This window comes from Pongo pygmaeus, chromosome 3 (genome assembly GCF_028885625.2).
Source record: "Pongo pygmaeus isolate AG05252 chromosome 3, NHGRI_mPonPyg2-v2.0_pri, whole genome shotgun sequence".
In the NCBI taxonomy this organism is placed as follows: Eukaryota; Metazoa; Chordata; class Mammalia; order Primates; family Hominidae; genus Pongo; species Pongo pygmaeus.
Genome location: NC_072376.2, coordinates 38,499,475 through 38,511,266, shown reverse-complemented (window position 1 = coordinate 38,511,266; position 11,792 = coordinate 38,499,475). Strand labels below are relative to the sequence as shown.

At 38.7% G+C, this 11,792-nt stretch overlaps 1 protein-coding gene across 4 annotated transcripts in view; it reads right to left on the bottom strand.

The window, feature by feature from the left end:
* Positions 1 to 2,461: 2,461 nt before the first annotated feature.
* KLHL5 (kelch like family member 5) overlaps positions 2,462 to 11,792 on the bottom strand; it is a 75,991-nt gene continuing 66,660 nt past the window's right edge. For 2 of the 4 annotated variants that reach the window (XM_054486766.2, XM_054486769.2), the window contains 2 exons: positions 11,503 to 11,715; positions 7,896 to 9,571 (listed from right to left, as the gene is read on the bottom strand). In XM_054486766.2, the coding sequence (XP_054342741.1) occupies positions 9,337 to 9,571; positions 11,503 to 11,715 (448 nt within the window). In that variant the 3' untranslated portion in view covers positions 7,896 to 9,336. Of the gene's footprint in view, positions 3,715 to 7,895; positions 9,572 to 11,502; positions 11,716 to 11,792 lie in introns of those variants that run through there. The other 2 variants (XM_054486767.2, XM_063664473.1) reach the window with 2 other exon arrangements.

The following is an 11,792-nucleotide window of genomic DNA, read 5'->3' as shown; positions in this document are numbered from 1 at the left end:
AAACCATTGCCAAATCCAAGGTCATGAAGATTTATTCCTATATTTTCTTCTCAAAGTTTTATGGGTTTAGCTCTTACATTTAGGTCTTTGATCTATTTTGAATTAATTTTTATATATGGTATGAAGTACGGGTACAACTTCATTCTTTTGCATGTGAATATTCACTTGTCTTAGCACTATTAGTTGAAGACACTGTTCTTTCTTCATTGATTGGTCCTGGAACCCTTGTCAAAAATCAATTGACCATAGTGTATCGACGTAATTTATTTCTGGACTTTCCATTCTACTCTATTGCTTTATATATTTTTATACCAGCACAACACTGTTTTGATTGAAGTAGCTTTGCAGTAAATTTTGAAATTGGAAAATGTGAGTCCTTCAACTTTATTCTTGTTCAAGATTGTTTTGAACAGACTTGAGTACCTTCAGTAACATGCAATCTCATATAAATTCTAGGGACAGCTTTTCAGTTTCTGTAAAAGGGTCACTGGAATTTTAATGGGGATTGTATTAAATCTATAGACTAATTTTGGGAGTAATGGCATCTTAACAATGTTAAGTCTTCCAGCCTGCCAGCACAGGATGTCTTCCATTTATTTAGGTCTTCTTTAATTTCTTTCAGCAACGTTTTGTACTTTTCAGTGTCCAAGTCTTGCACTTTCTTGGTCAAATTTATTTCTAAGTATTTTATTCTTTTTCATGTTATTATAAATGAAATTGTTTTTATTTCCCCTCAGGTTTTTCTTAGACTTTTATGCGTTGATCTTGCAGTCTGCAACATTGCTGAATTTTTAAAATCACCCAGAATCATTTTGTGGATTCTTTAGAATTTTTAATATATAGGACCATGTTTTCTGCAAATGTAGTTTTACTTCTTCCTATTTGGGATTCATTTTATTTCTTTTTCTTGCCTAATTGCTCTGGCTAGACCTTCTAGTATAATGTTGAATAGCAGTGGGGAAACGAGGAATTTTCATGATATTAGGGGAAAAGTTTTCAATGTTTTGCTATTATGTTGTTAGCTGTGGATTTTTATGGATGCCTTTATCAGGTTAAGAAAGTTTCCTTTTTTTCCTAGTTTGCAGAGTGTTTTTACCATGAAAGGGTGTTGGATTTTGTCAAATGCTTTTTCTTATCAATTGAGGTGATCATGCTGTTTTTTCCCCTTCATTCTATTAATATGGTATATTATTACATTGATTGACATTTGTATCTAGAATTATCCCTGTATTTCTTTGATAAATCTCACTTGGTCATGCTGTATGATCACTTTAATAAACTGCTGGATTTGGCCTGCTAGTATTTTGAAGTTTTTTGCATCTATATTCATAAGGGATATGGGTCTGTAGTTTCCCTGTGAGGTCTTTGTCTGGCTTTGGTGTTAAGGTAATGCCGGCCTTATAGAATGGGTCACAATTGGGAGAGTTCGAGAAGGATTAGTGTTAATTCTTCTTTATATGTTTGGTATAGTTTGCCAGTAAACTCATTTAGTCCTGGACTTTCTTTGTTGGGAGATTTTTTATTACTGGTTCAATCTCTTTACTTGTTATAGGTCTGTTTGGATTTTTTATTTCCTTCTGAGCCAGTTTTGTCAACTGGTGTGTTTTTTCATCTAGGTCATCTAAATTGTTGGCAACAATACTTCTATGAATAAATTTGTTTATAGTTAAGTTGCCTAAGATGCAATTCATCTAATATGTATAAAAATTGAAATATATTATATTGCATCTACTTTTCTAAATCAAAATATGTAAAATTCCATAAGAGATTTAAACAAAAGTTTTCCCTAAATACTAAAGAACCAAAATTTTCTGATTGGGTGTTACTGGTAAATTTTATTACTAAAGAGCATAAACCCTCTTTTTTTTTATTAAAATAAATAATTCCTCACACAAAATGAAATCTTTTTTTTTTTTTTTTTTTTTTTTAGATGGGAGTGTCGCTCTGTTGCCCAGGCTGGGGTGCAGTGGCGCGATCTTGGCTCACTGCAAGCTTCACCTCCCGGGTTCACGCCATTCTCACGCCTCAGCCTCCCGAGTAGCTGGGCCTACAGGCGCCCACCACCACGCCCGGCTAATTTTTTTTTATTTTTTATTTTTAGTAGAGACAGGGTTTCACCGTGTTAGCCAGGATGGTCTCCATCTCCTGACCTTGTGATCTGCCCACCTCGGCCTCCCAAAGTGCTGGGATTACAGGCGTGAGCCACTGTGCCTGGCCGAAATCTTTCTTTTTCTACCTAGTGGCAGGAATAATAAAGAGTGAAGACAGCTGAGTGAGAAGGCCTTTGTATGAATCCCTGCTCTGCCACTTACTTGCAATATGTAACCTTGGGGCTAACTTCTCTGTACCCCAATTTCCTTAGCTATAAAAAGGGAATAGAATTACCTCATAAGGTTGTTGTAAGGATTAATGCATACAAAAACTTTGATTCCTAGTTCACAATAAACAATATTAGCAAATATTATTTTCCATAAGGTGGTTATTAATCGGGGTTAAAATAAAAAGCATCTTAGACATCTCAGTGACTTATATCTTGTAGGATTTATCACAAAATGTTACTGCCCAGTGCATTTTTGCAAACAATAACAATTCACTGAGAGTAATAACATTCACATATGTAATTAGAGTTTACAAATGTAAAAAACTTAGGGTAACAAACACTTTAAACTTACTTTTTAGACATTCAATAAGCCCATTCCCCCACAAACTGTTTGATTACAAAGAAGCACAACGGGTTAACTGTGGCAAAACATAAGAAATAAGGCAGGGGAGGCAGATACAGACTTGAAAACATAAGGATATCCAAACAATTTTGTCAATATCAAAAGACAAAATCAAAACATCTTTTATAATATAAAACAAATCCATATAATTAGATACTAATTAGATGAAAGAACATTATAGGGTATATAACATTTATTTTCTCTACATAAATTTGCATATCTTAAATTTAATGCAAAACATTCTGTTTCAACTTCAACTTAACATCATAACATGTAGTTCTTAGTGAGTCTAGATGTAATGGAATGAATATTTAAATAGACTTCAAAGATCCTATCAAGTTTTTATTTGGTTATTGTTGCTTTAAGTCCTTAATGCTTTTCTTTATTTATTGGACTAAGCCAATTTTAGAAACAAAATCCACAACCAACACACATATAATGCAGATGTTTCTGAAAAAACTAAATAGTGTTATCTTTAGTATATCATTAAAATAGTGGTTGTGGTTAAACAAACAAGCAAACAAATTACTGCTTATGATAAGCTTACAAAAAGTAACATTTTAAAGTTTCATCTGGTGTGTTTGCACTGTAGGAAAATAAATCTGGATGTGAGTAAGATGTGCTTGACTGAATAAATGAAACCCCCAGTTAGCACTGGGTTATGTTCCAGAGCAGTGCATTTGTCCTCACTTATTACATCAGGAATGTGTGTTTACAATCCACCAGCTGCAGGTTTTAATATACTAAGAAATGAAAGGAGTTAATCCTGGTCCATCCACTGCTTCCTCCCTTGTTTTACTATCTTCACTTTGACATCAGGCACTTTGTGCCCAGGATTGTGACAATACACATTTACTAAAAATGTATCCATTGATAGAATAATTATACTAAATAAAGGAAGACGGTGTCTTCATGTAGAAAACAGAGCACTAAATTATAATTTTACAGTCACAACACAAGCTCCAGCTCTTCCTAGGCACAGTGGAGCAACCTAAAAAAGAAAAAGAGATATGTATTGGATTTGTAGGTTAAAATGTCAACACTACTATGCCAGTTGGTGAAATACTGAAACGGCCTGTACTTGTTGGCAAAGGGTTGCTGCCCTGGCCCCTGCTGTATCAGCGCTGTTTCTGGCTTGGTCCCCTTCCCAAGAGCCACCTTCCATGGCAAAGTTTCATAGACTAAGTTGTTTTGGGTACATCATGATTGTGTAGCATTCATTCTTCTTTAAAGGTGATTTTTAAAAACAGCTCAAGAATTAATCTACATTAAACACTCTATTTTAGCCAAAATGATGCACAGTATGGATATGAAGAAATGCTGAACACTTACAGTAACTCTGTGACCAATATGGAGGAAAGATCAAGTGTTATCTAGAGAGGTCCTCTAACAGCCATGCTATCAGAGATAGCACACAAAATACTCTGAATGCCTGGGGATCTGCTTATTCTAGAAGAACTCGTAACCTCACATTTTTTGACTACCTTCTATGTGCATGGCTGAAAATTCTAAACCCATTCTACTACTTTTTAGCAGACTAAATAAATAATAAATGCTACCCATCCAACTCCCCTGCGAGTGGAAACAAACTCAGTGAATGAGCTCTATTACAGTGAGATAGAAGTTGGGGGAGAGTTGCTAGGGGAAGGAATACAATCTAAATTTATGGATAAAGAACAATTCTTAAATCTTTCACCTCTTTTTTGAACAATAGGAACTCTAGACACTGGGTAATTCATAGTGGAAATAAAAGTGTGGACAAAAATAGTCCTGAAGAATTACTCTGAACACAGTAAGAATCTATGCATTTGACCCAGGAGAGTTAAAATGTTAACATGGATTGGGGGGTGAGTAATGCAAAGTACTAAGAAAGTTTGCTTTGTACTTATGTATGTTAGGGTATGTACTAAAGTATTTTTGTCAAATGCCAAAATGACTTCCTAATCAGTTTGACCCTCTAGACCAATGAGTAGATTTTAAGAACAAGTCAGACTTCAGTTATAAGAGAATTCTCAGTAGTTCTCCGTCTGAATCAGTTGTTTTGATCACTGTAAGTCTCTTGGAACAATCAAATAACCTATTTTAAAACCATATTTATAGCATTATCGAACTGACCTAAAAAATCATTTATATCAAAATGTCAGTTTATAATTAGTAGCTCTTCTCAAATCATCCAAGACATTTAGTCTCTACACTGTGAATAGTTGACACTGTCATGACAACTAGCTAGAAAGTGTAGCTTAGAGAATTTGTTAAATACAATGCAATCACCTCTTGCTTTGAGGTAAGGCTGGTAGTGAGGTGGGTAGTGGCTTAGGACTTTGTCATTTCATTTTAGTGCCTATACAAATGTCCATCTGTCAGAACACTGAAAGGAAAACTTCAAAATTTTTTTCTTTGTTTCGCTTGTTTTTGAGACGGAGTCTTGCACCGTCACCCAGGCTGGAGTGCAAATCGCGCATCTCGGCTCACTGCGACCTCCACCTCCTGGGTTCAAGCAATTCTCGTGCTGCAGCCTCCTGAGTAGCTGGGACTACTGGCACACGCCACCACACCCGGCTGATTTTTTGTATTTTAGTAGAGACAGGGTTTTACCATGTTGCCCAGGCTGGTCTCGAACTCCTGAGCTCAGGCAAACCACCTGCTTTGGCCTCCCAAAGTGCTGGGATTACAGGGGTGAGCCACCACACCTGGCCCAGGAAAACTTTTATTTTTCAGATACTATGATAATGAGTTCGCATTTTTAGGTGCTTTAACATAGTAACAGAGGTGGCTTGCAAGCAAAATAGCTATGTGGACACTGATGATCAATTTTGATATGGGGTGATTTAGCATAAAGTATTAATTATAAATAATAACAAGTCTCAAATAACTGGCTGATAGGTCTTAAATCACACATATAACTGGACTTAGGACTTAAATACATGTCAGAAAAAGAGATTCTTATCTTTCTGAGCTCCTTGGGTGTCATTCACAACTATGTTTGCCATAGTGGGAAGCTGATACTAGGTAATCATCTAATTTCCAATGAAATCTTGTAGCTCTCAATCTTATCCCTTCCTCCCTCCATCAAGTGATCTCACTTAAGAAACAGAATAAAGCCCACACAATCTAAGTCCTTTTTTTTCTCTTTCTCTTCACTTAAAAACTCCCTGTACCTTTCTACACTCAAATTCTCATCTTTTCCCAAGCCTTGGAGGGTAAGATCTTTCTTCTAGTCTGAGGGTGACCAGTCTGCTTTTTTTTTGAGAGGGAGTTTTGCTCGTCACCCAGGTTGGAGTGCAATGGCGTGATCTTGGCTTACTGCAACCTCCGCCTCCCAGGTTCAAGCGATTCTCCTGCCTCAGCCTCCCAAGTAGCTGGGATTACAGGTGCACGCCACCACGCCCAGCTAACTTTTGTATTTTTAGTAGAGATGGGGTTTCACCATGTTGGCCAAGCTGGCCTTGAACTCCTGATCTCAGGTGACCCACCCGCCTTGGCCTCCCAAAGTCCTGGGATTACAGGCATGAGCCACTGTGCCCGGCCCCCAGTCTTTGCTCTTAATTCTGTTTCCTGCCCTTTTCTCAGAAAGGTGCCCTTCAGTTTCGCTTTCTTTCTTTCTAGTATCTGGAATCTCTCTCTACCCTCTTCTTGTCATCTCTATTGTGGAAAAAAAAATCCTTGGCTCTAATTCTAACTCCACCATTTATTTGCTATGTGGCCTTGGGTTAGCTGTTTAACTTCTGTGTCAGATTCCTCATCCTGTACAGTGGGAAAATACCAGAACTCAACCTCATAGGGTTGTTGAAGATTAAATTCTTTACAGTGCTTAGAATAGAGCCTGGTCTGTAAGATGTACTCAATAAATACTAACTTTCTATCATCATCATTTAAAAACTGCATGACTCTCTAGCTCCTACACTCTATTCTTCTGTTTCCTTTTTTTTTTTTTTTAGAGTCTCGCTCTGTCACCTAGGCTGGAGTGCAGTGGCATGATCTTGGCTTACTGCAACCTCCACTTCCTGAGTTCAAGCGATTCTTGTGCCTCAGCCTTGTGCCTCAGCTGGGACTACAAGAGCACTAATTTTTGTGTTTTTAGTAGAGACGGGGTTTCACCATGTTGGCCACGCTGGTCTTGAACTCCTGGCCTCAAAAGATCTAACCACTTTAGCTTCCCAAAGTGTTGGGATTACAGGTGTGAGCCACCGTGCCTGGCCTCTTCTGTTTACTTCTGAAACTGTGTGCTGGCTTCTGCTTCTATCAGATTCTCAAAGGGTCCCACAACTTTAAAAATGACAAATCTTCATTCTTTCTTACACTGTTGAAACTCCTACTCCTCCCTTTAGATGCTCTATTCCATTGTCTTCCGAGAACTTCTCTCATCATTCCTTTCCTGTTTTCTTCAGAGACCACACCTCCCAATTCAACCCAGTAATGTGTGTATATAAAGAAAGATCAACAAGACTTGGCAATATCTCTTGAATCCACCTACATTGAATGCTTCAAGCCTTGCAATTGAAGCAGTCCTCTAAATATTTTTCCTTTTATCCAGCCCTCACTTCCCCTGCCCCTAACCCAACTTATGCGACCCCAACTGCATCATTCTCTTGGTTGAAAGTTTCTGCTGGCTTCTTGTTACCAAACTCTTTAGCTTAGACTTCACACATCCCCATTCTTTTAAAAAATTATTATTATATGATTAATTATTTTTAAGAGACACAGTCTTGCTCTGTCGTCCAGGCTGGAGTGCAGTGTCATGATCATGGTTCACTTCAGCTTCAACTCCTGGGCTCAAGCGATCCTCCGCCTCAGCCTCCCAAGTAGATAGGACTACAGGTGCGTGCCACCACACCTTGCTAATTTTTCACAATTTTTTGGGCTGGGCATGGTGGCTTATGCCTGTAATCCCAGCACTTTGAGAGGCCGAGGCGGGTGGATCACAAGGTCAGGAGTTTGAGACCAGCCTGGCCAACATGACAAAACCCCGTCTCTACTAAAAATACAAAAATTAGCTGGGTGTGGTGGCGGGCACCTGTAATCCCAGCTACTCAGGAGGCTGAGGCAGGAGAATCGCTTGAATGCAGGAGGTGAAGGTTGCAGTGAGCTGAAATAGTGCCATTGCACTCCAGCCTAGGCGACGGGAGCAAGACTGTGTCTGAAAAACAAAACCAAAACAAAAAAACCCACAAATTTTTGTAGAGATGGCGCCTCACTTTGTCACCCACGCTGGTCTGGAATTCCTGACCTCAAGCGATCCTCCCACTTTGGTCTCACAGATCTCCATTCTGACCCCAATCTTCCTCTCCAGTAAGCACTCCTTCTCCTCTCAAGCACAGATCCTTATAACCAGTCATACTTCAATATGTCTCACACAATTCTGCTTTGGTGACATTTCTTTCACATTTTCTCACAATTTCTTCTTTCCAATCTTTTTGAACTGGATCAATTCACTAAGGCTTGGTTTAAATCCCACTTCATTCTCACTAAAGCTTTCCCCATAACCACTTTCTTTTTTCTCTCTTATCTCCCGTATCACTTGGCGCCTGTACCACGGGACACTAAATACTCACTGCCTTGTGTGGTGCATTCTCCTCCTGCACATGTAGATCTTACCTACCCAAGACCTTACTTAGGTTAGTAAGTCCGTTAGTATGACCGTGGGGCTTCTCAGAAGCTTTCTTTTCTTTCCTTTTTTTTTTTTTTTAAGATGGAGTCTCACTCTGTCACCCAGGCTGGAGTGCAGTGGCACAATCTCCGCTCACTGCAACCTCTGCCTCCTGGGTTCAAGCGATTCTCCTGCCTTAGCCCCCTGAGTAGCTGGGATTACAGGCACGTGCCACCATGCCCAGCTAATTTTTTTGTATTTTTAGTAGAGACGGGGTTTCACCATATTGGTCAGGCTGGTCTTGACCTCCTGACCTCGTGATCTGCCCGCCTCAGCCTCCCAAAGTGCTGGGATTATAGGCATGAGCCACCGTGCCCGGCCTAGAAGCTTTGTTTTCTTGACAATACTTACCATTGCTCCTTGTATACAAGAAAATCTTGGCTCAGTTAAACATTTATTGTCTTTTATGTACCAAGTACTGAACTGGGTGTCATCCTGATTCTGTTCTTGGTGATGATGGAAGCAAAGATCTCAAAAGTCATTTTTAGACGTGCTAGACCCTCCCAGAAATACACAAGGGTGAAATTTTTTCTGTTAGTAAGATTGCCAGATCAGGTTTCTTACTTAGTGTAATTTAGGGTTGCCATCTTCATTAGGTTATCAGGACTTTAATCTGCTCCCAAATATCAATGGGTTGAGTATTTAAAAATCCGACTGCTCATGCACGGGCAAGTTGTTCAAAGTTTTCTGACTACTATCCTTGTTTTTATTTTCCAGTCTCCCCTCCCATTGTTACAGCCCTCCTGTAGTCCTATTAGCCTTAATCAGGCTAGAACACTTCATCATGCAAGTGGTAGCAGATAATTAATAATTTCTCTGAGTATTAACTTACATCTCAAAGGTAATTCTGGATTTTAATCATGTTACAAAATTAAACATTGGCTCTTTTTCTCATCTTTAATCAAAAAGTGATTGTCATATTTATGCCATATATTTCAGTATTGGACAAGATTGAGGGGATCTGTTTTACCAAAAGAATTGTTTTAATAAAAAGAGAGTCAGTGTAATAATGAAATATGAATGCCATACCTGGGTCCACTCATTTGTCTGGGGATCATAAGCCTCCACGGTATTAAGGTATGCCTGTCCATCATACCCCCCAACAGCATATAACTTATCACCAAGTAAACAGACCCCCACTGCATCTCTGCTGATGCTCATGGATGCTACTGCAGTCCACATGTCTGTTTTGGGATCATATCTGAAAGAAAATTTTAGAACCAGAGCTGACATTATTCTTAAAATATTTAGGTAAAAACAGTTTTGTTCTTCAAGTCTATCTTCTGACTTATTATCTACTATGTAAATCAAATACATTTGAACATATTTTAGAGAAAAATATCAATATTTCTCTGAAAACTTTAACTTACAGTATTATATTAATAGATCCACTTAACAGATGTATAATACTTGAAAGGAGCTAGTGTCAATACTGAAAACTGCTTTCAGACCTTAGATTACCTACTGAAAATTTGGGGAAAGCAATGCATTAAGCTCTATGAAAGACGACTTACACCCTCAATCATTGTAGCTGTCCATTTTTGGGCTGTCTTGCTCCTTTCATGAGGTGTCTTAACTAGAATTGCCCAAAGTTGTACAGGTAAGAGCAGATACATCATGCTAAGATGACTGATACTGCTCCTAAAATCTGTTGTATCAATGAACAGCTTTCCACTGAGTGTAGTACAACAGCAAGCCCATAATTCATGGGGCAAAGTATACAAACACTTCCACATTCCTTTCCTGGATTACAACATGAAACGAGCATAGGTCTGAATTGTTTTCCCCTCAATATAAGTGAAATGCAGTTGTAACTTTCCTGCTTTCTCAAACAACACCAATACAGAAAGCACTTGTCATGGTTTGGATGTAGTTCATCCCCACCAAAACTCACGTTGAAATTTAATTGCCAATGTAATAGTGTTGGGAGGTGGGGCCTTTAAGAGGTGATTAGGTTGATAAGATGGATTAGTGTTTTTCTCCTTGGTTAGTTCTTATGTGAATGCATTAGTTCCTGTGAGAGCAGACTGTTATAAAGCGAAGTTGCTTTGCATTTTTGAATGCCGACTTTCCCTTCCAGTTCTCCAACATGTTATCACACAGCACAAGGCCCTCACCAGAACCTGCCAGATGCAGCCTCCCAATCTTGAACTTCCCAGCCTGGAGAACTGTGGGCTAAATAAACCTCTTTTCTTTATAAATTAATCAGTCCTGGATATTCTGTTATAGCAATGGGAAACAGACTAAGATAGTGCTCATTATCATCAACAAACTTTGATTTTACTTTTTATCCTTCTTATGGTCACTTGGTCACTTACAACTTAAATAAATCAAACTAGTCTTTAAAAAAATCTGATCACCTCCAACAGACACAAACACACACACACACACACTCTCTGTCACACATGGGCACTCATTAACTTTCTATTTTTCTTTATAATCCAAAACCCTTAACAATGTCTCAAGGAGTCTAGATGATCTGCACCACCCCGCCCACTCCGCCTCCTTTCCTGCCATTCCCTCCCCATCACTCTTTGCTCTCCAGCCACAATGGCTGCCTTTCAGTATTTCTTTCTGCTTTGGAGTGTTCAGACAAGCTCCTATTGATTGTACCGCCTAAATCCATTCAATTCTCTCTATTCCTTGTACTAGACTAAACATACTAAATGGGAACCTGACCTACCATCCAAATCTTCCACTGGTATTTGGCTCTCTACCTGGCACCACACTTGAGTTTTGTGAGGCCAGTTGGGATGACTTAAGTTTGTAAGCCTTATTATTAGTTTTTCATTTCATATCAAAACACATAGAAATGTCCCTATCCTTTTTGCTTTTTATTTAGCCTACAGCCCTTAAGTCATTCTGCCTAAAATTCATCAAGCTCCTCTTCTTATTAGGTCCAATATCCCATATAAAATAAAATTGTCTTGCATGTAGTGCATGCTCAATACAAACTTATTTTTCTGGAAGTATAGTTCCTGTGAGAGCAGGCTGTTATAAAGTGAAGTTGCTTTGCATTTTTGAATGCCGATTTTCCCTTCCAATTCTCCAACACGTTCTCCAAATATACGTAAGTATCAGAGACTTATAATATATCTTTTTTGTTCCTAGTTTTTCTTCCCAGGAAATTACCTCTCCACACAGTCTGAGAGTCTGGAAGTCAAGTTGGATGCGGGAGCATCGTGCCCCCCTATAGCATACAGCAGTCCATTCCACGTTGTCACTCCTACGCCACCTCTCCTTTTTGACATCTGTGCACACAGTGTCCACTTATTAGTATGAGGATCAAAACATTCTACTGATTTGAGACAAGAACTTCCATCACGACCACCAACTGCATAAAGTCTGTAAAAAGAATAAATGAAATGATAAATAAGACATTGTGCCATTATGCTTAGAACAAAGAGGCTCTTCTTATGTTA